The 27,378-nt window shown below is 27.2% G+C and overlaps 2 protein-coding genes across 6 annotated transcripts; one reads left to right on the top strand and one right to left on the bottom strand.

Moving 5' to 3' along the window:
* Positions 1–1,241: 1,241 nt before the first annotated feature.
* Rh50 (Rhesus blood group-associated glycoprotein Rh50) lies at positions 1,242–16,114 on the top strand. 5 transcript variants are annotated; one of them, XM_088206148.1, is made up of 10 exons: positions 1,242–1,390; positions 9,128–9,197; positions 9,275–9,479; positions 11,251–11,442; positions 11,510–11,652; positions 13,351–13,501; positions 13,565–13,866; positions 14,232–14,399; positions 14,529–14,628; positions 15,785–16,114. In XM_088206148.1, exons 3-10 carry the CDS (start codon positions 9,311–9,313, stop codon positions 15,961–15,963), a joined length of 1,404 nt encoding a protein of 467 aa, XP_088062274.1. In that variant the 5' UTR covers positions 1,242–1,390; positions 9,128–9,197; positions 9,275–9,310; the 3' UTR covers positions 15,964–16,114. The 5 variants fall into 5 exon arrangements, with proteins under 5 accessions (XP_088062274.1, XP_088062276.1, XP_088062275.1 ...); XM_088206150.1 differs by lacking the exon at positions 1,242–1,390 and adding an exon at positions 3,602–3,640; XM_088206149.1 differs by lacking the exon at positions 1,242–1,390 and adding an exon at positions 4,921–5,523.
* Positions 16,115–16,881: 767 nt separating this feature from the next.
* Positions 16,882–27,285, bottom strand: LOC148238091 (insulin-like receptor). The gene is made up of 6 exons (XM_088181386.1): positions 25,502–27,285; positions 22,292–22,724; positions 22,021–22,223; positions 21,823–21,957; positions 19,190–19,364; positions 16,882–19,129 (listed from the first exon to the last, which is right to left on the bottom strand). Exons 2-6 carry the CDS (start codon positions 22,685–22,687, stop codon positions 17,021–17,023), a joined length of 3,018 nt encoding a protein of 1,005 aa, XP_088037512.1. The 5' UTR covers positions 22,688–22,724; positions 25,502–27,285; the 3' UTR covers positions 16,882–17,020.
* Positions 27,286–27,378: the final 93 nt, after the last annotated feature.

Here is a 27,378-nt window from a genome sequence, read left to right as displayed (position 1 = left end):
AACAAAAATAAATACTTATTTTTGTAGTTTATGATTATTAAAAATTCATATAATATATTTTGAAACAGACTTTTGTATAATAAAAAATTAAGTCTAAAATTAATTACGTTTTAGAAAAAAATCACCAGTTCGGGTACTATTAATGTTAGAAGCATAATATGAATAAATTATAATATATTTATTAATATGTTACCTGCATACCTTATCATATTAAAAAGTTCATTAAATACTTTAGATTTTTAATAAAAATTTCAACATATTTCCATTAATATATATTTGATTAAAAATAATTTAAAACTAAATTAATTTTATTATTATAGCAGTAAAATAGATAGCCCTAATTATTTTCCTTAAATAATAAAACATCTTTTTATCATCTATAAAAAGTCACTTAATGATTATGAGTACATCTGTATGTATATAATATACATAGAAAACTGCGATGCAAATTTGTAGAGATATTAAAATGTTTTTCCACTGGTTTCGTTAGACTCCGTATGACGTGTATAGTTTTATCTTATTTACAGATTTATACTTAAACTATAATCTGTGTTTTAGATGTAAGGGTAAATTCTTTATAAATATTACAAAGGGCGAGATTTAAACAGTGATTCGTTAATTTTGTGTAAAAAATTTGTGTATAAAATACAATATGGGTCAAACTAAATTTAAAATATTAAAATGTTACGTTTACGGTGAAAAAAATTATGGGATCAGTGAATCCGTTGTCACTAATAAATAGGTTTAAAATATTTTTTGTTTGTAAAACATTAACTAAAACATCCGGCTATCAAAAACTGCTCAACAAATGTGTCAATTATTTCTGTTTCTGTCTCTACTTTCTGAATATCCTTGGCACACTGTGTTTTTAATGTACATTTCGTTGATTATGCCTTTCTAATTTGGCCCCGGGCAAAGTTGAATAACAGCTAGTAAATAATATGTGCAATCATGAAATGTGCAGTACACACATTAATCCATAATGTTTGTTTAGGTTTAATTAAAAACAAGCGCTAACGCATCCATTTCACTTCCTAGATAACGACCGTTGTAAAGTGCCCGTTCCCGCGTGTGTTCGTCCAAACACACTTAAACAACCCTTTCGTGTTTATTAATGAGATTTATCTGGTGCACAATCATTTTCGCGTGTTTACCCCTAGGTCTCCGCGGACAATGGGTTGGTAGCAATGAATATTTACGGACGCGCCGAACAAACACTGGTCTTGTGCAAATGCGATCAAAATATCATGAGGATTCGCCCGTGCTTGATTACCTGGTGGTACAAACGTTTGGTCAATTATTCGGCATTATCAGTTGGGTCAACAAGCGCCTCACGACGTCAGTACACACAGAACAGTCGTTCAGTTCGCAACTTTTTTTTATAGAGACGGTAAAATAAATATATAACCCTAAGTCTATTTTTAAGTTTATGGAGCCACTTAAAATAATTTATAGTGATTTTATAACCAGTTATACCAAATATCCCATTAATAAATTATATTTTAAAATTATTTTATAAAAAACATGTATTTTTAAAATTTTATTCGTATAATCTAACAATGAAAATCTTGATGGCGCACAGTATTTATGGAGACACGCCAATTAACTTATAAACTAATAATTATTATTATCACAAAGGTTATTATTTTTATTACAGATGTGATAAAAATCAGTAAAAAATGCTTATCAAGTAAATGACACATTTATTAAGTTCCCGTTTGGGTCAGTTACAAGCGTTCATCTTCGATTTTTATATGCTTATCATATATGATTTTTTATTATTTTTTAAATTGCAATAATAATACAATTTATTTATTATTTAAGATAACAATTATACATACAATAATAGTGATTAATGCCTACTGCTCTAATTTTTTTCTTATTATAGTTATAAAAGCAAGTTAAAATCATAATTTTAATGTATTTTAGTCAAAGAAGGAGCATACATAATCGCTTTTTAATGTTCTAGTTAAACTTCTGGATTTAACTTATGTATGTATATTGTAACACATTAGCATGATTAATATCCTAACTTAGCATTTAACAACTCTTTAAATATATTTTTTTAAAATCATATATAATTTTTTGCAATATACTACAGATAGATTTTTAAGGATGCTTTGTATTTATTTTCATACCTTTAAAAACTTTTTTAAATATAAATGAATAATATATTATGTTTAATTAGGCGACAAGCACAACTTATTCACATTTAATATCTGTGATTTAACTAATAAATAATTATTGTAGCACAATATTATGATTTCTAAATACCTAAATTTTGCAAAATCTTTTAAACTTATTTTTTACAGAATATATTAATAAAATACTTGTATAAAAATATTGCAGATTCTTACTAATAACTAATTTGCTGTTAAACTTTCTATAGCATCCAATATCTATCAAAATTCAAATAAAAAAAAATCTTTTCTTAAAAAAATAATAATGTAAATAAACATATTGTAAAATTAACAATAAAAATAGATTTAATAAAATAAAGTTTACTATCTGTATTTATTAGAATTGTAAATTGACCACAATGAACTTAAAATAATTAGTGTGAAAAATTGGTAAATTAAATTTATAATTTGCTATTTTGTGATGTGTCTTATTATTAAAAATATTAATATAAATAAATATATTCTAAAAAAAATTTATCTTAACTGCATAAATTTAACTTACTGTATATATTAGAACTGTAAAATTACCTTAACAAATAGGTTTTTAACAGTACTTAAATTACCAATTCACTTTGTTGTGATGTTACTTTATTAGTTAGAGAATTGCCAGATTTTTTTTTGCTATAAATATACTTTTTTTATTTAGAACTACAAAATACATATAAAAAATATACCACAAACATATGTAACTCTAGGTTGATTTGGTTAAAAAAATAATAAAAATAGAGTAGCCCTTCCTTGAAGGGCTAAAAAGCTTTTTATTCTATGTCACTTTGTCTCTATTTAATTGGAATTATAATTTTTAATACGTTCTCTAACAGAAACTTAGAGGAATATAAAAAAGTTTTTTTGAACCAACTAGAACAAATTATTAAATTTTACTTCGATAATTAAGCATGAGCTTCTGGGTGTCTCTTTATAAACATAACCATTGTGGTTTCTAACCGAAGAATACTAAAAACTTTAAGAATGATTTGTTTAATAATATTTCTTAAACAAGTGTTTCGAAAATAGCCCAATACAATACTAATAGTGTGTTATATTTTAAACAAATTTGTTTTATAATTTTCTGTAGTTAGCGGCAATAAACCGTAGGCGCATTCCCATAATGCATGCATTAGGGCGCCATGTCAACGTCACATCTTGCGTCTTTTTCTAGCATTCACTCGTCTCTTTCTAGCGTCGTCTTGGAGGCGCCTCGCTGCCGCTCGCTCCGACTTTTACTATAGAACCAAACAACCTTACCTTTTTTTAAAGCTATTGTATTGATTTGTTCTCATTTCGGTATATATTGTAATTGTCCAGCATCATCCAATCTATGACTAACTGATCCCGCGATCGCAGCGGCGTATGAAGCGACGCCTGTGAGTATTTGTGGAACTGATTTCGGCGCCGGCGTGAAACGTCATCGTGACGTCACTGTAGCGCTCTAACGCGTATATTTTGGGAATTCGCAAACGGTAATAGAAGTTAAAATTACAGTTATAAATGTTAATGGTGGTAATAAAATATATATAATGTGAAAACAACGCTAGAAATATTTACATTTATATAAAAATCTTTACAGTTCAGATACTATGTCTTTTTTATAGCTGTAAAATTACCGTTAACTAACCATCATGACGCATTGGGAAAATCTACTATGTTATCAAATTTGTAGTAATAAATACATATAAAAATTACCAGCATGGTATAAATCTGTGACAAAAAACAAATAATTCGAAACCCCGAGATTTTTTAATTTTTATCATTTCTGAAAATATTAAGAGTCAATTAAATTATCTAGTTTATTAATTGAACTACCCTTTCATTTAATAATTGAATCATCCAATGGATTTTAAAACGGTCAAAAAAGTTTTTGCAAAATTTACGCTTGTAATAATTTGATTATTATGCTATTAAAGCATACACTTTAGTGACAACGCTAGTTTTGGCATGTGATATACAAAAGCGGGTTAATATTTAAGGCAAACAACGGGGCTTCTTTGTTAAAATGGGACACCACCGGGAGAAATCTACTCTAGTGGCCAATATACAATGAGTAATTTTCTAGGATTATTCATAATTGTATTATATAATAGTTGTTTGCTCTTAGCCTAAAAATAACCTTATTTAATCATATTAACTATTATTAAGTTTGTAGTATACGTCCAAATCTCTATTGTATTATATAATATTTCTAATATTAGTTATAAAATGTTTTAATATGTAATATAGAGCTTAAGAATAGCGAGTCTCTTAAATTAATCGTATCTAGTTTCAGCGATGATAATGTGTGAAAGAATTTAGAGTTGGATGATATACACTATTTTAAGAGTGTCTTCAGGATTAATTGGGATTAATTGTTCAGTGTGATGTTACATGCGTAAAGTACAATAGGAGTTAATTGTTAAAAGTGCAAAAAACATTCAGTGATTATTAAATAATGCACGAGACCTACTTCGTGTTTTATGTAATATATAGAGTACAATTAACGAATCATGAGTTATGTAAGTTTAAATTATTAGTAAATCCTATGCAGTATAGAAATTTTAGAAACTAAAGTATATATTATAAATGCATTACATATCGATTCCACTTACAGTTAAAAATTTCATTTAAAAGAGTTAACTATTAGTCAGTTAAAGATAAGTCATATAAACATAGTAAAAGCTTAGATTATATTGTATGTACAAATAAAGTGACTGTAATAAAAAATAATAAACTGCTATCTGGTCATAAAACTGTCAAATTAAAAGTAAATAATATTGTTAATTGTAAAAAGCCGGTACCAAGAACAGCTAGGAACGGTTTTAATATTCAGGTTATCTGAGATTATATTTTTAATTATAACAAAAACGTATTTTTAATAACAATCATTTTAGTATATTTTGATATTGCTTTTTTCGATATGCTATCAATGATCGATATGACCGCTATATTAAATTTATATCTTACACATATTATTCAACAATCAATTTGCTATGAATAGAGCATTAATCGAAGGATGTTCTCAATCTGCAAATCGGCAACGGATGTACCAAGTAAAAGGGGGAAGTCACTGACGATACATTTCTAGATAATGTGCATTGTTTCGCGTCATAGAGTGGGATAAGAGACATTAAATTGGATAATGCCGCCGCTAATAATGTGTACCATAGTAGATACATATACGAATCGTTTTATACATATGGTACCTACACATATAGATCGTTTCAGTAGGATCAGATGCTGCACAGCGGCTTTTTTGAGATGATGATGATTGAACACAATCATTCATACATCGAGCTTATACCCAGACGGTCGCAGCAGTTTCTGAAAGAACTTGATAGATTTCCTTTAAGTTTATCTTACATATTACCAGGTTAGTCCATAAGTGTGTGCCTTTTATAAATAATTTTAAAACAGTTTTATTTTTTAAGAATAGATACTAAATGTGTTAATAAATAATAAATATTACAGGCGAAAGATAACTGTATAAACATATTTATTTACAGTTGTGTATGAATATAGGTCAATGCTATATGCAAATTTAAATCACAGTAATAATATATTAACTAAAAATATAGTACCATATTTTGGAATCGTTAAGTATCACTAATAAAAAAAACAATAATCAAAATCAGTGTTTAGAATTAAAATTATAATCATTTATTTAGAATGGTAAATAAAATACGTATTTATAGGAATAGTATTAGTATGCATTTTAAATACAGTCCTAAAAAAGCTCTTTTAAACTTAAAAATCAGAATTGCGTTTGATCACTTCATTCTTATTTTTTAAATATTCCTTTGCAGCATGAATGACATTTCTTTGCAACTACTAAGTAAGTGGTGAGACACCAGACTGCAATCAAAGTCTGATTTATTAATTATAAAATTTAATTACAGCTTACAATCGATTCATTACTATGCACGACCAAATCTATTTTATTTATTTATCTATTCATTCATAAGATTATCGAAATCTAGGAAAACCAAATATATGATTATTGATTAAAATTATAATAATATATAAAATTCACTAATTTCGAACTTCCAGAAACGGTAGTAATTCAAAAAATAAACACTTTAATATATGTTTATGGGACACAAACCCAAGTTTTTTAGGTATTATTATACCACTGGGATATTATTTTCGTATATTTGAATATTATATTTTACTGCTTAATCTGAATTATTAAATCGGTTGTTATCTCGTCAAAAAATTTATTTTTGGACCTAATAATGTAATATTAATTAATCAAATTTAATAACTTAAAATAAATCTTAAAATAAAATAAATCCATTAAAGATTATTTATTGTATATATATCTTATTTTTAGATATATATATATACAATTATTGTAAATATCAAACAGCGATATATCCTCATCTGAAATTTTAAAACAATTCTTATATAATATATTGTTACATGTCCGATATTATTGTTTTTAAATCATCAAATTAGAGTAAAAATAAAGTTTAAAAAATGTATATTTGATTTGCAATTGTATTTTTAAATAATTTTTTTTTGGGTAAAATCTGTAAACTAAGATTAAAATATTAAAGATAATGTGTGAAATTTAAAGTAATTTTAAATAGGTCGGATTTTAAATACAATATTACTTGAAAAATATTGTAAAAAAATATTTTATGAAATTATTTTTTTAATTTTCAGGTAACTTTTTTTTTAAAAATAACTAGAAATAAATAGAATGGGATATTAAGATAAATAAAATCGAAAAATTAGTTGAAAATGTAATACATAAGGTATACATCATTAACGCTTAAAATAATTTGACAAAAAAAAATTAATCTTAGAATGTATCGAGTCTTACACTTAATTAGTTTTTGCTGTCATGTATAAATATTTTTTTAATAACTAGTAATAAAAATAAAAAAAACATATAAATTTCATTGAATTTTTACTTTTTATTATATAGAATAAAAGACAATTAAAACTGCTTTTTATTTTAGGAATCAAACCAATTATTGTGTTTCAGTTTCAATTGAAACGAAAACCGAAAATACATTGCAAATACAAAATAACATACAAAGTATAAAAAAAGCATTTATTTTTATCAGTTATATATGTCACTTTTTATTACAAAACATTGTCATTTTGTTCTTATTTTTCTTACTATTTTTATTGTTTTTGGAAGTTTTATTTATAACATAATCACTAGTGTCAGGAATGAAAATACATATGCTTTACTATATATCATATAAGTCCTAATCTACATTATCTGACATTTCTATTTTTTTTTTTTTTATTGCTTACGTTCTAGGTGTTGTAGTATGAGGTACTTATATCATCGCTATTTTAAATCTTAAGATTTCAAAAAATTTTCAAGTCAGGCAAAGCCTCTGTAAGACGCATGTATTTCTTGCATGCACTTTATTAAAGATATTAAATACATTTGCTTTTTCATAACTTTCTGTACTTTTTGATCAAAAAATAGCATTACATATCTCTAGCTAAATAGCATGTTTAAACAGCAGTGAAGTCAATAAAACATTACCACGGATAAGGAAGTTTATTTGTTGTGAAATCAGAAAATAATCAATAAAGTTGTTATTTTAGAAACAGTCTTATATGTTTTGTAAATATCATGCGTTTTTGTACAACTGAGTTTTTATGAATAATAATTTTATTCTGCTTCAGGAATCAACCCTAGATTTTAAACCAACATCGTATGAAAAGCACTATTACAAATTTATGCGTAAATCTAACAAACTTGTATTTCAAGTAAGCTCCTTGGTGGTTTTTAAATTTACTTAATTTTATTAATAATTGTTTGACCAATACTAGCCGATGTTTTCTTTAAGCATGTGATATTTTATTATTATTTTTTTATAAAACCATATATAATATTTATATATCCCATTGAGTAATGGATCATATAATTTCGCAAAATCACTCTTTTGTGGTACTTTTTTACTATTTAATAATAATTATACCAAAATAGTGTTTATTAAAAGTTTCATTTTATGAAATTAATGCAATAAAAATTATTTATTTTTTACCACCTATAGTTACTATGTCTGTGATAATTTAAGTTTAACGGAAAATGACACATTTTAAGATAACTTAAAATGTGCAGCTTTCATATCAAAATATTTTTAATTAAATCAATGTCGTTTCATTTAAAAAGTTTTAATCATGATTATCCACAAAATGTTTTAGCAAGCATTCATAATCCACTGATAAATCTGAATCAATAGATAACAATTTAAAACAAACACAAGCCTTAAGTTATTGACTAACATCTACACAGCATACAATGTTCGTACCTATTCAAACTCTAGTTAAATCTCTGGCTTCCAAATAATTTACAGTACTCTACCGCGTATTCATTTCCACGAAACATTAATTATTATTCTTAATTCGCTGTTATTATTTCAGACGAGCAACACTTAATAACAAAACTTTCCGTTATTGTACAAAGTTAAATATGAACTCGTTCTGGGTCTGCGGTCTAACGTCGAAGTTAAATCTTGTTATATATTTAAAGTTTTGTATATACATATAATTATATAATACAAACTATATTTATGTAGAGATTTTGTATATGTTAATCTTATTTTTTTTTAGTATATATGCATACATATACATATGTTAATCAGGCTCCTTCTGATCTAACAAACAACACTAGAACTATAGTTTTGTTCTTTGAATATATATTTTTAACACAAAAAAATTACGCATGCCTCTTTTATAAATAAAGTATACAGTCGAATATATTTATATACATATTTTTTAATCATATATTATATAAATAGACAAATGTAGATTGAAATATCAATTGCTTAGCACCATATTATATTTCCGAATATATTTTAACAACAGATACGTCACTTGTGTAAATTTAGTGCTAAACAAATAATATAAATCTATAAACGTGTGGTCTCATGATAAATGCGATAATAGCACTAAATAAGTTAGCGATAAAAAAATACATTATTTGCCATTTTTTATAATTTTAGTAACATGTACTAAGAAGAACACATGAGTTGGAAGTTGGCCTCCAAAAACAATAATCACCGTAGCAAATTTGTAAGTCAGTCATATCTAAATTATGTATATCTACATCTATGAGTCAACTATCAAACTAATACACTATTTCTTTTTAGCAAAAATATTAAAAAAGTTCGAATAACGACATAAAGATGGGGTCACTCAAATCTTTATTTTCTTCAATGAAGATGGAGTTGATGATTATAATGTTATTCCAAATAGCAATGATAGTGCTTTATGGAATATTTGGAAGTTATCATGAATCTGCCGATGCTTCTGTCAAAGATGTCAATACTAGGGAAATGAACGTTAGTTATGCAAGTAAGTAAACGATTCTTAAATTTATTTTTTCATATAGATAACATTAGATACAAGTATATTTTAGTTAATTTTTTAACTAATCAGCAACGTATTTAAAATCTCATACCTTATATGTAGTATCATAGCTCTATTTTTATAAATAAATTTAGGGTACATATGAAGAACCTAAAACAAAAACAAATTTATTAACCTTAAATTAGTTTCAAGATATGCAGACATTCGCAAATCTACCATTATAACAAAAATGCATTTTTTATATTAAGATAAAAATTAAATATTACATACAAGTGATTATTATCTTTCGAGTTTCTGCGGCCGAAAGGGTTTGAATTTGTTCCCAAACTGAACACTTGAAAACCTTTTTTTATTTAATATAAATAAATGAACACATATATACATATAAAAAAGTAGATGCCAATACCAAGTGTTTGAGTTAAAATGGCTGGTCTTGGAAGTCAAACAGTCTTCGCTGGAGTGTCGAGTTGAATAATTGTCGGCTGTGATCTGTCATAATGTATTATTGTGATAATTCTAGATGATTTTCTGATTCATGTCTCGTGCTCTTCTGTGACCAAGTGTCACATCTTTTATAATGCTGGTTCGGAACAGCTCTGGCGAATCGCAGATGAAGATGTTTGCATTGTTTTTTAGACATATCTTAAACTCTTTGTTGCCTTTAAGACACAAACTAGACTCTTTGTTATTATTTTATACATACCTTATACCATAGTAACATAAATACAAATTTAGTATAAATTAGAAATTCCAATATTATATGAAATGCGTAATCAAAAGACGCAATGTTTTAGTTTCTGTTCAGCAGAGAAATTTACCACAAACACTTTATTGCACTTATTTAAACATGCAAATGGATACCATTTAATGGTCGTCCGCTCGGATATACATATACGTCGAAAAAAAACTCTGATATGAAAGAGCATACAAAACTAAGTGTAGTCAAAATAACGTTTAAAAAAAATACTTACTCACATAATTAAGTAATATAAGATTTTTTTTCCTGAATTTCAATAAATACTGCTGTGTTTCAACAATAATTTTACACTACACAATGTATTATACAAACATATAATAATTAAAGAAATATAATAATAACACTATACAATTTCACTGGTTTTATTAACCAATTTTTTTTTAGAATTCATTGGCTAAAAAAAATGTTGCTTTTATATTTTTTATTTGATATGGTTGACATATTTTTAATAAAATGCTAAATTTGCGTATTACGCTATAGCTATAAAGATAAAATATGGGCTTAAAAAAATATTTACTATTTAACTTTCTAAATATACATATATATGTATTTACATAGATATTTTGAGAATATCTATATAACACCAAGCTATTGCTTTTTAATGCTAATTTTCACTTCAGGATCATCTGATAACCTTTCTGATATATTCTCATTTTATTTCAAAATATCACGCCAGTCATAATGGAACAAGCCAACGACACAAACGCTCTTCCACCAATTCCAAAGAAGATATATTTTCACAAAATTCCCAGAACTAATTCTCAAAAAAAGGATTCGGTCATGGCTCACATGATGTATAGATTTAAAATTTCGCTAGTTTGTCTATTCTTTCAATGTTTCTTATTGATAATTTACATCGCCATCGTTAGATTTAGCAAAGCAAGAGATATTGACTCATATTGGAAAGAAGCATACGGAAATCAAAACGATAGACTAAAATATGGTATTATTTTAATTAAAAATGCAAAAATACATATTCTAAACATATTTATCTTGCAGTGTTTCAAGACATTCACGTCATGATATTCATTGGTTTTGGATTTTTGATGACTTTCCTAAAACGATACGGTTATAGTGCAGTTGGATTTAATCTACTACTAGCCGCTTTGATGATCCAGTGGTCTATTTTATGTCGAGGGTTCTTTGCTATGGACGATGGCAAAATAAAGATCAGCTTGAAGTCACTGATGGGTAATTAGATTCATATGTTTTATTGTATCTGAATATGGCATCTTTAAACTTATGTTTAATATTTTAGGAGCTGATATAGCAGCAGCTGCTGTGTTGATATCGATGGGAGCAGTTTTAGGTCAAACTTCATTCCTTCAACTGCTAATAATGGGAGTAATAGAAATAATAGTTTTCGCGGCCAACGAATATTTGGTAATCGATATTTTAGAGGTACGTATTTATTTTATTAAATAACAAATCATATCATAATATCATATTTTTTGTTATAAGCGTATACCATAAGATTAAGAATACAAGAAAATACAAACAATAAAATTACTAAAGTTCCTGGTTATACATTGCAATATATTAAAAATATTTTATGTTAAAACATCATTATTCAAGTACAAATAAAAATATTGATTTTCTTTCAAAACAATATAATAAAGCACAATTAATATTTCTATAAAAATAAAATAATGACGAAGAATACTTTTTGCAATATTATAAAAAAATGCTTTTAATTACAATGATGAAAGAAATACAAGTGCAAAATTAATTAACGCTTAGTGTACAAGAGCTTTGCAGACTATTTAGACTATTTTAAAAAAAAGCTAAAAACAATATTTTTGGCTAAGAATTTGATTTAAAAGCTTGTTCAAATAAATATTTTAGTAAAATATAATTATAAACATGTTTCAAAGTAATTTTAGATTTTCATAGAGATGGCTTAAATCTATTTAGGTTATAAGTGATATTTTTAAAAATAAAACTGTGACTAAAAGTCGTACCATTTTTAAAAAAAAATATTTTATGATAAATATTTTCACTACACAAAACAAAAATATTTTGTGTAGTGATCATTACAAAGCTATTTGAGTGGTATCGCCGTACATGTACGGTGTTCAATCTTTCACTGTTTTAAGGTACCATATAGTTATATATAATATCTACATATATAACTGAAGAAATATTAAATAAAAAGCATTATGTATTACTTTTTTGAAATTTGATTTAATGTAAATGATTTCTATATAAAATATTACTAATAAATTAAAGGGTACGAATTAATACAAAATACCAAAAAATATATTTTTATTAAATTTATAAAAAATACTGAGAGCCTCTGAATTGATATAAAAAAATACACAAAAGCTAAATAATATAACGTTAAAAATCACTATTTTTTTCTATAATTTAAAATCACAAATTTTATTCTATAATTTAAAAAGCAAAACAACGGTAAAAATCACTATTTTTATATAATTTACTATACATTCAATATAAACTATTAATAAATAAATAACAACGGAAATAATTATGAAAAACTGTATAAAATAAAATAATAAGTTAACTTACTAATAAAAGGGTTGAGACTTAAATTGAAAAAAAAAACATTGTTTTGAAAGTAATGGTTTGATACTTGGATATAAATAAAATGATAACAATAAATTTGAAAAGGGTAAAATTAAAATGTTTATTTTAATATTATGATTAAATTTAAGATAAAATTTAAATATTACAAATAAACTAAGCAACTATTAAATGCAGCGTCTAAAATTTGTATTTATCTTATTTACATTTCGTTTAAGATGGTTTATTTAACTGCTCAAAACTATTTTGATTCAATACTTCATAAAAAAATACTATATATTATACTTTTTTTATTAATTGGTTTGGTAAATTTAATTGATTTATACTCAGAAATATATTCATATGTATTGCTTTTAAATGTGTTAATTTTAAATTAGCAAAGTATCAAACCAATATTATGAAGATATCGAAAAAAAATACAGATATAAATAACGTGTTATTAAATTAAACCATCTCTCTATTCGGTGAATATTGCTATAATTAATCACTATCTTCAGTATTTCCCAAAAAAATTGTATATTTATTTATGTAAAAATATATCAATTATTATTACAGATCACTGATGTCGGTGGATCCATCATAGTACACACTTTCGGCGCTTATTTCGGTCTAGCAGTTAGTTTTATGCTAAGACCAAAGAAAGAAAATTCAGCAGCACACGAATTAGAAGGAGCTAGTTACACTTCAGATCTATTTGCAATGATAGGTATTTTTCTAATGTATATTTATATATATTTTGTATAACTTATCATTTAATAATATTTTTTAGGTACTGTATTTCTGTGGATCTTTTGGCCATCGTTTAATGGGGGTCTGGTCAAAGGGGATGAGCAGTATAGGGCCATAATCAACACGTATCTATCTCTGGCATCTTGTACGGTGACCGCCTTCATATTTTCCTCTTTCACCAGCCACGAGAAGAAATTCGATATGGTTCATGTTCAGAACTCGACACTCGCTGGAGGGGTTGCCGTGGGCGCAATTTGCAACTTGATGGTGCACCCCTTCGGAGCAATGCTAGCTGGAATGCTGGCAGGTATTCTGTCAGTGTGCGGTTATAAATACATCTCGGTAATATCATATACTTGAATTTTGCGACACAAAAGTTCTCGGACTGACATATTATTTTGTGATAATACTAAAGAGCTCTCAACTTGGTATTCTTTTGCTTTATGGTATCAAACTAGGACTGACTGACTGAAACTAGGAAACCAAATATTTGGATTATCACGCTTGTTAATTTAGCAAAAAGTTTTTTACCCATTTTTAAACTTTCGCTTCAATCTGTTGAATGTAAGTTAAAAATATAATAGTCTTTTTTAAATTATAACTTAATATGAAAAATGTATTTTTGAACATAGTCAGAAAACTTTTGTGTCGCACCCACTGTAAGATGCAATTTCACACGAAATTCTAACTGATAAATCTACCCTCAGCCAAAGATCACATCTTCCATACGCTTGAGAGACACTTGCGGTGTACATAACCTACATGGAATGCCAGGAGTGTTTTCTGGATTGCTGTCGGTGCTCTTCGCTTATCTGGCTTCTGAGGGCAACTATCATACATCTCTATTCAAAATATTTCCGGCCATGAATTCCGACGTAAGTATACAATAAAAAATGTTTCGATTCATTATAATGTTAAACATTTAGTAAAATTGTTTTAAATTTTCACCTACTAAATACCTAATTTCATTGTAGTATGACACTATCATTAATAAATACTTTTAGATCCTTACAGATGCGAGAACGAGCGCCATGCAAGCAGGCTACCAGATGTTGGGCTTAGTAATCACTCTATCTCTAGCTATAGTCACTGGCTTAGTTACAGGTATGTATCATTTACATTAAATAATAAATAATTTAGAATATATTAAAATTAACAAATTCATCATTAGGAAAAATTCTTATTTCTCCAAACGCTGGATATTTAGAGTACAATAAATATTATGACGATTCTCCGTTTTGGGAAATTGCCGATACCAACGAAAACGTATTTGTCATATCGCACATAAGAAATCAACATCGATTGTCGTGTGTATTTATTATCATACTAATTTTAATGCTCTGCACGTAGACAACTTTAGTAATGGCACTTGTATTTATTTTTAAATATTAGTTATTTTATTTACTTGACAAAGAAATAGAAAAACAATATATATTTAGATCTCTCTCCAATAATCCAAGATCGTCTTTATTGATTTTTTTTACAGTATTATATTTATTAAAATAGTATCTAATTTATTACGTAAATATAGCAATTTTTCGAAGATAACGATTAACGTTTTATGTACATGCTAATTGTCCCGTTTCAAAAGGTGTCGTTGCCTTCAAATCGCAATATTTACGCACCTTGAATTTAATGATTTTAACTTATTCAAGTCAATATAAAATTGTATCTACCTGATGTGCTAAATTATTTTTTATGTTGCAGCTGTGCCTCGGAATTTATCCTTGAAATGTATTATCTAATGCACGTGCATATTCTTTCATTTTCGATTACTTTTTCATGGCGATTCGTAAAAACGATTTATTAGCTAATAAAAATCTCAAAATTTATTAAAATACTTAAATTGTATCTCTATCATAGACATTACAAGTCGAAAAGTAGAATAGTAATCTAATACATGAATTGATTTTTTACAAGCTTTTTAAAATTTTATCTCCTTCTTGATATTTCCTGATTAATCCAAAGCAAAAAATGACAATAATAATTTAATGTTATTTAAATTATAAGAAAGCGTTTAATCTTTGGCAAGTAAATGAGCTGTATAAATAATTTTAAACATTTTGTATTGAGTTAGTTACTTCTTTTGTAGTGAGTTACTTCTAGGATCTGAAAGTGTGCACTATATTTATTTTTTATATTTATTTAATGTTATAATTATTTTTTGTGTAGTGATCATTACAATGCTATAAAATTATTTTATTTTTTTCTATTAAGGCTTTATTTTATAAAATAATTTAGATAACTATTTTTTTTTCAGGTATAGTATTGAAGACATCGTTGGTAGGCCCGTTGTTTGAAAAGAACAAGTACAACGACGAATTTTCTTGGGAAGTTCCCGACCATCATGAAGAAAGTCAAGATGAAAACCATGCTAGCGTCACAAACTCTGCAAGAAATTCCGAAAATAAAAACGACATCACTTTGGAGTCGGCGTAGTATTTTTTTCATTGATAATAATCCAAAGTTGCTTTTTGTAGTGAAATAAAAATAAAATGCCAAAATGACATTACCAATTAATTGTTTAGAGTTTAAGGTTTTTATGTTGACATAAATAAATGTATATTTTTTAGTTAAAATAACTTACTAATATTATTGTATTTTATTTATTTGCTCTTGTCATGTATAAAAATTACAATCACAGAAATTTTAAATTATTAAAAAAAACATTAGTCTTAAATTATTATTATGCTAAAAAAATTAAAGGCAAAATTTGGAATTTTTACTTAAAAATTACGTAATTACATAATCACAGTTATTTTTTATCAAATCATCATCGTTATAGAGATCAATTATTTATGGATGTATTGTAACAACTAATTATGATCAAATAATTATTTAAAATATAAAATATAAAATTATGACTTATAATTGACTTTAAAATTATTTTAATAGCAGACATTCTTAAATTTAAAACATGACGCCTTATTTATATGTTTAATACATTAAAATAGACCCTTTTATTTTTTACGTCTAATATAAACTATGTGTCGACAATAACTATGTGTTTTTCTTTGATCCGAAACCGACACAAGATGTAACAGCATTATGTACATTAAATATATTTTAAAATATTATAAGTTGAATTAAATACAAAGTTTTAAATTCTAAATATTATTTGCTAGTATCTCTGATTACTAATGACTTAAAAAGTATACTGAAACAGTCGTTATAATCATATAAATAGAATTAAATCACTAGAAGCGCTGTTTATTTATAAAATAATTTTTTTTTTTAATAATAAAGACAGCTACGTAGAAAAACAAAAATATTTAAGGGTTTAGAAAAATATTTGTCTATTTAGTTTAAATATTTTTTTGGTAAAAAATCAGGATTTTAGATTAGTAATTTTTTAATAAAAGATAAAAGTCCAATATCTCTAATTATGAACGAACTGATTGCTTAATATTGAATAAAAATAATTTAATTCTAAAAAATAATTTATAATTTATATCAGTCTGTTTCTTTAATGAGAATTTTTGTAATATTAAAAAAATTAATAACTGTTCAAATTGTAAAAGTCTATTCTATCTAAATTATCGTTACTTCCGCAATCCATGTATCTTACACCCATCGACTGTGATATTAATCTAGCTGTATCTGTAGGACTGGCACTTCCTTTCGCATGCTGATACCAACACCAAAATCCAACGGAAAAACAAGCAATTATGATGACAATTCCAAAAAATATTAACCAATTAAATAAATTAGATTCAGTAGAAAAGTAGTAAATCTGGGTGAAATTTCCATCGTGGCCCAGAGAATGGGCTCTAACTTTAACACCATACTTTCCTGGAGCTAAAATCAAATGATATTTCCATTGGTGATTTTCTAGCTCCTTTCTAGTTATACAATGAACCATTGATTTATTATTTGTTTTATCATTTTTAAAATACTCCAGAGTATAAGATACAATAGCACCGTTTGGGTTAGGAGGTTCATTCCAAAGTACATGTACACTATTATTACTCAACACATCCACTCTTAAATTATCAATGATATCCTTTTGTGGATCAGCTTTCGTTCTGTGAGCTATAACAGTATAAGGTCCGCAATCATTTCCGACTGAACCCTTACAAGCAGACACATATATCAAATACTGTCCGTAATGTTTCAAACTGCCTAAAGTGAAATTTTTATAACTTTCAAAAAAGTGTGTCGAAAATGCATGATGAACATTGTCAACTATGACGTTCTCAATGGGGGTTCTTGGGGTAGCTTTGCCGATGACATCTTGAATATCAAACGTATCTACGCTCCTTTCCGATCTAGAAAGCGGCACGTCTTCATCCTCTATGTCATATTCTTTATTATTATTATTCTTATTTAACTTGAAACAGTTAAATTCTTTTATAATATCTTCCGTGTCCTTGGGAGGCTCTCTCATATGACGCTGATCACACCAAGCTCGAAAATCGTCCTTATCCTTCTGAAGATAAGTCCTAGAAACTTCTAATAGCCCTTTATCTGGCGCGTTATTATTCCATTCTTCATTAGTGCAATAGCATTTTCTCGTCTTCTTTGGTGTATCATATTCGTCTAACAAATCGAACTGAATTTTCTTCTTAGGCACGATTATTTCTCTCACCAGTGGATGGACACAATAATTTCGCTGATCCAAATGATCTTTGTCATCATTTTGAAGAACCACTTCTATCAGATAATGTGTAATCACTCCTCTATATGTGGGATCGTCTTGCCAAGTTGCCGACAGCATATTATAAAATGGACTCGATGCTTCAAGTAACAACGGCATTCTAGGATAGTCCATATCAGTTTTGAAGAATTTTATTTCGCTTTGACCATCGTGTAACGATTGCGTCATGATAGTCGCTTTATAATAACTTTCAACATAATAAGCATAATCAGTATACGAGTTAAGTTTAGTTAGATTTGTTGTGATCACTTTAATATCAGTATTTAATGGTTCTTCTACATATATAGTCTTCCATCCTTTTTCATAGCAGGTGCTTCTTGAAAAGTGCGTGAGATTCATATCATTCGGTTCTTCCATATAATATATGAGATATCCCAATTGTAAGTTTGTATGATTCGGCTGTAAAATTCTCTCCCACGTTATCTCTACAGTTTTAGTACCCAACACTTTAAAGTCAGTCTTAATGTTTAAAAAATGACAATGTGATTCATAACCATTTGAACCCCGTGAGACATCATCAGTCAATACTGTTTTATTTGTTGCTACTCTTAACTTTTCTATTTCTTTTAAGCACAACTTAGCGTTGTAATGGAAAAACAGTGTTCCGCGTATGATCTTAATTTTTTTCGTGACCTCTTCGTCGAATAGAGATTGTAAATTACTCATTTCATGCACGGCTAAAGCGTATCTTCCAAACATCAAATCGTTACCATGGATCACGGTCAAGTTTTTAAAAAAGTTCAAAGACGTAATCGATGTAGATCTGAATACTTTCAATATTCCCTTAATTTCTTGAACATCTTGGAAATTCTCTAATAGTTCTTGCATCACATTTTCGTTGAAGCTGTTATCTCCGATGAATCTGATATATAAGGAACCGTTTATAAAATTACACCCTTTATAATATTGAACTTCGTCTAAAGTTTGCACCTCATTACCCAAACAAGTCTGAAAATATTAAAAAATTACTTATGAGCTTATATTAAATAGAGATAAAGGTTTACTGACCACGTTGCATTTATCCCCGCAGAATTCGCAAGTTTTCACATTTTGTACAACAACCGTCTTATAGCTTTTAGGGCATTTTCTAATACAAGACTTTCTCCAAACCCATCCAGTTCCACGGTACAGTTTCTTGCATTGCTTTTCAGTTACGCATATCGAAGTTGCAGGGTGTTCATACCTATTAAAAATAAAATATAGACTTTCCGATAAAAATAAACAATACAGTTCATTAATCAATGGTTAGCAAGATATAATATATCGTCTTTAACAATCTACATCATATCGAAGATTTTTTCTTAATATCTTTAGCAATGTGACCTTGACAAAAAAAAAACATTTTTTTAAGTGCCATCAATCTTACTACGACTTTCGGTGTTCAGTTGTGAATATGCAGGACACGATAAAGGTACGCTCTTAGGCGCTGCACATAAATTAACTTAATGCATACTTTCTTAAAATAACACACAAATAAATTGATTATATTAAATTAAATTTTAATTTACTTCACTTACTAATAACCGCGCAATTTATATTAAATTAATGTAGTATATAAATGTAAAATTGATTTACAAAGGATTTTTTATATTTATTGTTGATGTAAAAAAGTTGCATATTATTCAAGATAATTTAATTAAAAATTCAGTAATGTTATGTTTGAGAATATTATATTTTAAAAACATAAATTTGCTATAGTAAATACCTTTATCTTTTTATTTAAGATTGTTTTTAATATTTTTTAAATAAATATTTGACACTTATGAATATAACATACATACATCGTACATTTTAAGTATTACACTCTGGGTTTTATTAATAAATATAATATAAAGCAGAAATAGTTTAAATTGGTGTCAAGCTAAAAAATTACATAAAAATTTCACTAGGAAAAAATTACGTAATAAAATTACAAGGAAAAAATTACACAAGGAGAAAGCTAAACATGGAAAAGATTATAAAAGTAAAAATTTACACACACACAGAATAAATTTCACAATAAAGTATTTTTAAATTCTCAAGTAATATTTTTAACCCTTCCAGTGTACATATAAAATAGCAAAAGCGAAACAAAGTTTGTAATTTATTCTTCACGTATAGCATATTAGTGATAAAAAACAATTTTAAAGAAAAAAAAATTATATTTATATAAGTAATTTACATTGGTATAATACTTTCATAAAATAACAAAAATTTCGCCTTGAAAAATATTAAAAAATATAAGAAAACTTAAAAAAGTAGAACTAATTCTTAGTAAAGTTAACAAAAAACATTGATACAAGTTTTTATTTTTTTAAAATATATTATAAAATAATAAATACAAAAAAACATATAAAAAGCAAATAAAAAAGTGGTAAGTGTCATTTGTAACCTACTAATTTTATTTTTTAATATTTTTAAAATATTGTTTTTAAATTTAAAATCACCTAATATCACTAATTCAATATATATTCTATATGGAATAAATGTATATTTTTGGTTTTGCTTTAACATGTTACTGGAGAATTTTAAATTACTCCAGTGAAAAATTTACTGCATATGTAATTTTTCTATATGCAGTGTGTAATTTTACAAGTTTATTTTTTTCTGTCTAATTTCAATTTGTAACCTTTAAGCTGTCGTGACAAATTAAAATGCAAGAATCGCTCGTAATTTTCCGCTTCGCGCTTATTAAATCGCTTTTCAGGATCATAAGATTAATAACAATAAATAAAACATTATTTTAATCAATTACTTTTTTATGTAAGTAACCTTATTTAACTTAATATTTATATTTATTGCTATCCTATTAGTAAAACCATTCTGAAACTTTTGACGTTTTAAGATTTCGAAAACATTAATTTGGTAATAATAAACATTAAATAAATTGTGTAAAATTATAAAAATAATAATGACAAAATGTTTATGTTAAATATTTTTAATACACACATAACCAATTTTGTTCAATAGTGAAAATAAATTAAAAAATAAAAATTGCTATAAATTAATAATTTCTCAATCATATTTTTTTGCAAAAAAATGGCAAAGTCGCTTTAAATATTTCAAACGACATTGTCATTTTTTCAGAATAAATATAAACAATTGAGGGATAATGAGGATTAAAAATGTATACCATATTATTTAATTTAGATACTATATTTTTAATGATATTCCTAAAATATTTTATTTTATGAATAACGCACGCCCCCGCTATGTACGCCAGCGCTACAAAAACTTTGCCTCTAAAACAAGAAAAGGAAAAATATATTTCTTACGATTCTGTTATCCCAATATTTGCAATAAAACTTATAATACTTTTTTGATGAGTTAAATTATTTTGAAAAAAATATGTATATAACTTTCTATTAATAAATATATGTATCTGCTAGAAAAAATACCGCATTAATAAAATGTACCTAAGACATAAAATTTATTTTCAAATGTTTACTTGACATTTCAATGATGTAGATTGTTGACTTGTATATTATAAAATATGAAATTTTGATTAGCATAATTTAATCACACAACCATTTATACGAAAAAAGTATATTTTATTAAATTTTTAGTTTCTTAAATTATTTAATTTACTAAAAACTATTTTTCTAAATCAATTTAAAACATCATTTTTTTATTTTATTTAAAATAAAAAAGGTTGTATTTACTTGTGAAGTGGACACTGTGGTACACAAACTCCGTTGTCTACAAAATTCTTACAGCTATAGCACTTAGACGTATTTGGAGTACATCCTCCGAGACATTCTGGATGACATAAGGGTGACGGTAGTCTTTGACAATGCCTATAACATAAAACATTTTAAATATTGAATTTAATCACTCAATCCAATTATTTAAAAACTAACATTGAACTCCAACAGAGATTATAATCACATCCTCGACAAGACTCATATCCCGGACAAGAAGCAGGTCCATTGGCATGAATAAAGTGACCGACCGCCTGACCCGTGATTTCTGTCCAATTCACAGTTTGAGAATAGCACAATTGTGGATTTTGAGCTATCCTTACAGTACCTCTCTGTATTACCGTCAATGAGCGAAGTCCAATCTGAAATCAAATCAATGATTGTCAATAATCGACGATGTTGAATAATGACGTTCACTATCGTCCTTTACCTCTCTTAGTTGCGGCAATTCGAATATCACCAATGCATAATCGTGGAGGAGCTTTTGCCCCCTAATTATTGCTAAATTAGGAAACAGTTGACCCAGAGAATGTATTCCTTCCAACCGATACAATAGGATGAACTGAGTCACCTCTCTCAGCTTCGGAAATACGTATTTGGCGTAGTTGATCTTAGTCAATCTTTCCAGAAGGACTATTTGGAGGGAGCCGACGATTATGGTGCAGTTGTTGAGCATTTCTAGTTTTTCGACACTATTCCTGATATCCATGCTCTCGCAGAGCCCCAAAGTGTTATTGAGTCGGTCTCCTCCTTCTAACATTTGAACGTCTATTCCTTGCACCAAAAAAATCAGCGCGATGAAGTAGGATATCCATATAGAAGGCATGTTTAATGTTGATGATCATGTATCGTTTAAGGTAAATCTAAAAAAGAATTTTAAATCCTTCAATTGATAGATATGCAAATATTATAATAAATATAATGTATGCACATAACGGAATTCGATCCTCAGACAACCTTGACACTAAACGCATCTAAAAGGTCTAAGTGATACTTGTTCGCATCACTAAAACTATCGAGCAAACAATGTTAAAGTAAAAAATATAATTTGCCATTGCAGTAGGTCGAGTGAATGACAAATTTTATATGCAGTTTAAATAAAAAATAAAAAATTATTGATAAATATAGTCATATACTTATAATATAAATATAATGATCCTTCTCAACAATATTTTTAAAATTAATATATTATTTATAGAATCCTACATAGAAAGGTATTTATGATTCTGTACAAGTTTATTTAACACGATCATCAAAACACTGTATTATAATATATAACTGTCAATTAGTTCAGCTTAGTTCAGTTTATTTTTGATTAGGTTAAATTTCCATTTCTTTGAGAGGGAAAGTATGTTGAAATAAATAAAATATTATCGCTCTTTTAATAAATTAAATTCAATCAGTTATTATTATATTCCTGTTTTTATAATAAATGTTCTTTTTTAGAGAAACACAATACGTGTTATTAAATTAGATACGTTATGAAATTGCTTAATAAATATTAAAAGTCTAATATTTATATATAAAAAATCTTTGAATAGAATTATGATCATAACTTAGTGTAAAGCTGTTCGTATAAAAAACATTAACACATTATTTTATGATTCTGTTACATTTTTTTAAATTATTTATGATGCATTACATCTCTTATCACACTGGCGCACTCAATATTTAGTGCTTATCATTCATAATTGGACACTCATAGTGAACATATTTTTAAATATTTATAAATTATATCAGCACGATAGACCAGTGGTGTAAGTACCTAAAAGACCTGGACTTAAAACCCATATGGACTCTTAGTGTTTTTATAATTTGTATCGTAGTGCTTATTATATAATCATTATTTCGATCGATCATCACAGATATAGTAATTTTATATTTTCCTATGTCGTAAATTGGTTTTAATTCATAAAAATATTTTAAAACTAATAAAATTTATGTCACTGATTTACAGACTTTGATTCCAGTCTTTTGTATTACAATAGTTATTTTATACATTTTTTATACTCCATTGTAACGCATTGGGCTAACGCGTGGCATGTTGCAACGAAAATTAACAATGAATAAAAAAATATATGTTTAAAATACTGTTGGATTTTTTACTAACGCGCAATTAATTTACATTTTTTATAGTACTACATACAACGGTATTGATAGCACAATACTGCTATTTTTATAAATAAATTATATTTTAATTATATAAATTTTATCTTTAAAATAAACTTACTACAAAGTTTTATTAAATTGAAAAAGACGCATTAAACTAAAATTACATATTCTATAAAAAATGGACGCTTACAAACAAAACATAACTTTTAAATAGATTGTTGAAGTAAAAACGATTAAATATCAGTTGATAAAGGTTGAGAAATATATGATACACGTCTAATATTTTTTATTTTCTTAGAAACACTGCCATTTCTACTAAGATCCTTGTGACGTGAAATTAAATCGCAGCATCAATGCATTTAAAATGGCCGTGTTAAGTGCAAGGTGAGGATAATTTGCGGGTAAGGGGAAACTGATACTGAAATTCATTATCAAATTATTTCTGATTATGAAAATCATTTTATTAACAGTTTAAATTTGATAAAATATAGTAATGCCGCAGGAAGAAGTGACGTATTTAATGAAAAAACACTCATTTAATACAATTGTGAAACGGTTACCAAGAAGAGCTTAAAACTCGCCACCATTTTGTAATTGGCCATTCCACCGAAAGGTGTTGAATTCAAAATATTTTAAGAAGAGGGCCATACTTACGATCACTTTATATTGACACTTCTACTGACAGTCACACTTGAACATCCACTTTGGAATTTAACAAATTATTACTTCAAGTTAAAGAGCTAAAGAAAACCTAGATTTTTCCACCCGGTTCTTATGGTCAAGCATAGGCCCTTACCCACCGGACCATTAACAACCCATAGCTTCAATATCCTGTAGGTAATGGCTTCATAGTCGGCTGTACTCCAATTTTTAAAGCGTTGTAATTATTAAGCTCGTTCTTAGTCTCACTAAGTATAATACATTATAATCCAAAGTGAATATAAATAAATCATTGTACTAAAAAAAATTGCTTTATATCTTTATATTGCAACATTTATTTATTATTTACACCGAACGATTTTAGATCTATTTTAGATTTTAATAATTACCGCAAATCAGACAGGTAGTGTATGTCACAAAAAATTGTGACATACACTAATACGTACATATGTACATCGTCGCGATACGTCACTAATTTAGACATAAAGAGATGCCTCTTAAGTCATATTATATAACTTTATCTTAGATAGGTCAAGTAGGATTATTGCTGTGTAATAATATTGGCACAATGATAACTGCAATATTTTAATATACTATAAAATATATGTATATAGATACGATTTTGTTAAATTATCATTAGAATAGCTATCTAAATAAACATAATAAAAATAAGTGATTACAGTAGTATTATATTGTATAAACATTGTGACAATAAACTTTACATTAATAATCTAATATTATCAATTTTATGATAAGTATTATAATTCGATACTTACAATTAAATTAGCATACGATTGATAACAAAAGCGAATAGATAGTTTTTTTTTAGGTGTTCGATAGGATCATATAATATATTAAACATACGTACGATGCATGCGCAGACGGCACAATTATAAAGACAATTTTTTATAACCATCCAACACTTAAAGCACAAAACTTTTTTTTGTTATTAAATTGCAGTAATTGTTTTATTATGATTTAGTCATGTCTTATTATGATTTAATAATAATTACACAAATATCGAAAAAGACACTCTGTTCTTTACACAAAATGTATAGCGCAGATTGTCAATGACGCGATATCTGACAAAAGACTGGCCCGTATAGCCTGACCGACTGTAAATCGAGACGCCTGTCATTCTCAATCAATTGCAATTTAATTACATTGACGTTTAACACCTCAACTCTAAGATAATATTAATTTAGTTATTTTTAATAAAATTAACATTGGACCCAATCCTAATTGATTTTAACACGTTATTTTATTTAGGTATAATCTGAAATCAAAGATCAAGTCATAAAAACTAACAATTTTCTATGTAGAAAAATGGCGTTTTAGTAGCCTGCCCAAAAGGCATTCACAACATAAATAACCCAATTTAGATAACCTACCAAAATATCCGATGCATGCAGACAAATAACTACCAAGCAAAAAAAATGTTTTGCGCAAATAACTGAATCCATTTTGAGGGACTATGCACATAGCTCTTTTTTGTGAGAATCTAATATGGATAAATTAGACAAAACCTAAGAACTAAGAGTTTTCCATAAATAACACGCAAGGATTATCCGGTGCATTGAATAAATATTTCTTTGTTACGAAACGGTCACAGGAAACAATATATCATCGGAAAAATAAACAGCACCGTAAGGCCACAATAATCCCGATAAGCCAGTGCTCCGAATGGCTATATAATCGCTGCATTATTGTGATTAGTGAGCAAGCATTGCAGGCCTGGATACTTAAGCACGGACTTCAATGAGAAGAGGACAGTCACCTGGCAGACTCCGGCAGACACTCGAAGAGACTAGCTGACGCCGGCCCACCCGCAGACAACATACTGTCATGGACGCTCACATCCTGAGAGGAATTCCACCATACAAGCACTGTATTAGAGAGGGATCAACCTCCGCTAAACTGTCGCTGCCACGCCACCTATAAGACCTCCGAGGAACTTTTACCGACAACATCCCTGCGCCAGCTTCTCCACCACTGTTCGGAGAAAACATCTCGCACATCATAGTGTGTCGCAATATATAATATAACTCATTAGTTTCCACCTGCGTCTTACTGGCTGCAAAATCACACTTCTTATGGTAGCCAATAACCTTACACTATGAATGTTATTACCGCCGGATAAATGCAACTCAAGGCGCAACACCAGGAGTGCAAACAGTTATATAATATGAAGTAACAATATTAATTCCCAATTTCGTCAAGAAATCATAAAGTGGAATATTATTAATCTGTTCCCATAATATATAGTGATACGGTCACTAGTTTAAATTATATTTAAACTTCTACTTACTACTTTACTTCTCACTTAAATACCACAAATATATTCAAAACACAAATGAATGCCTATGAAATCGTAGAAGATTAGGACTTATATACTTATATATAAGAAAATACAAATTCTACCAATTCTTATTTTCTAAAAAATTCTGAAATGCATTGGAATAAGAATTGCAATACGTATATCTGAAAACATATATTTTGAAGCTGGTAATTTTACACAGCTCAGCGATACTTTAACAACTAATTTATAGCATAAACAAAGCTATTATACTTTTAACCAACACAGTGTCCTAATGTTTTGTTTTATATTTTTTTTTTTATTTTAGGCATGTGAATTCACAAAATATATGAATAATTTTTGTATCTATCAATTTAACACTAATATTTTAAATACATATTTATTTAATAAATTTTCATTGAAATTAAAATATCGGTATGATGAAAGAC

Source organism: Plectrocnemia conspersa, unplaced genomic scaffold (genome assembly GCF_051122295.1).
Source record: "Plectrocnemia conspersa isolate PC_06_02 unplaced genomic scaffold, ASM5112229v1 ptg000002l, whole genome shotgun sequence".
In the NCBI taxonomy this organism is placed as follows: Eukaryota; Metazoa; Arthropoda; class Insecta; order Trichoptera; family Polycentropodidae; genus Plectrocnemia; species Plectrocnemia conspersa.
Note: the sequence above shows the minus strand (reverse complement) of the source record. Positions and strands in the feature narration are given on the sequence as shown.

Bases quoted from the DNA above. Each gene is read 5' to 3' on its own strand.
- Rh50 (XM_088206147.1), top strand. From the start codon at position 10,933: ATGGAACAAGCCAACGACACAAACGCTCTTCCACCAATTCCAAAGAAG. The intron at 11,195-11,250 runs GTATTATTTTAA...TTTATCTTGCAG, and splicing joins AAACGATAGACTAAAATATG to TGTTTCAAGACATTCACGTC. The intron at 13,867-14,231 runs GTAATATCATAT...ATCTACCCTCAG, and splicing joins GCGGTTATAAATACATCTCG to CCAAAGATCACATCTTCCAT.
- LOC148238091 (XM_088181386.1), bottom strand. From the start codon at position 22,687: ATGCCTTCTATATGGATATCCTACTTCATCGCGCTGATTTTTTTGGTG. The intron at 22,224-22,291 runs GTAAAGGACGAT...ATTTGATTTCAG, and splicing joins AATTGCCGCAACTAAGAGAG to ATTGGACTTCGCTCATTGAC. The intron at 19,365-21,822 runs GTAAATACAACC...TATTTTTAATAG, and splicing joins CCACAGTGTCCACTTCACAA to GTATGAACACCCTGCAACTT.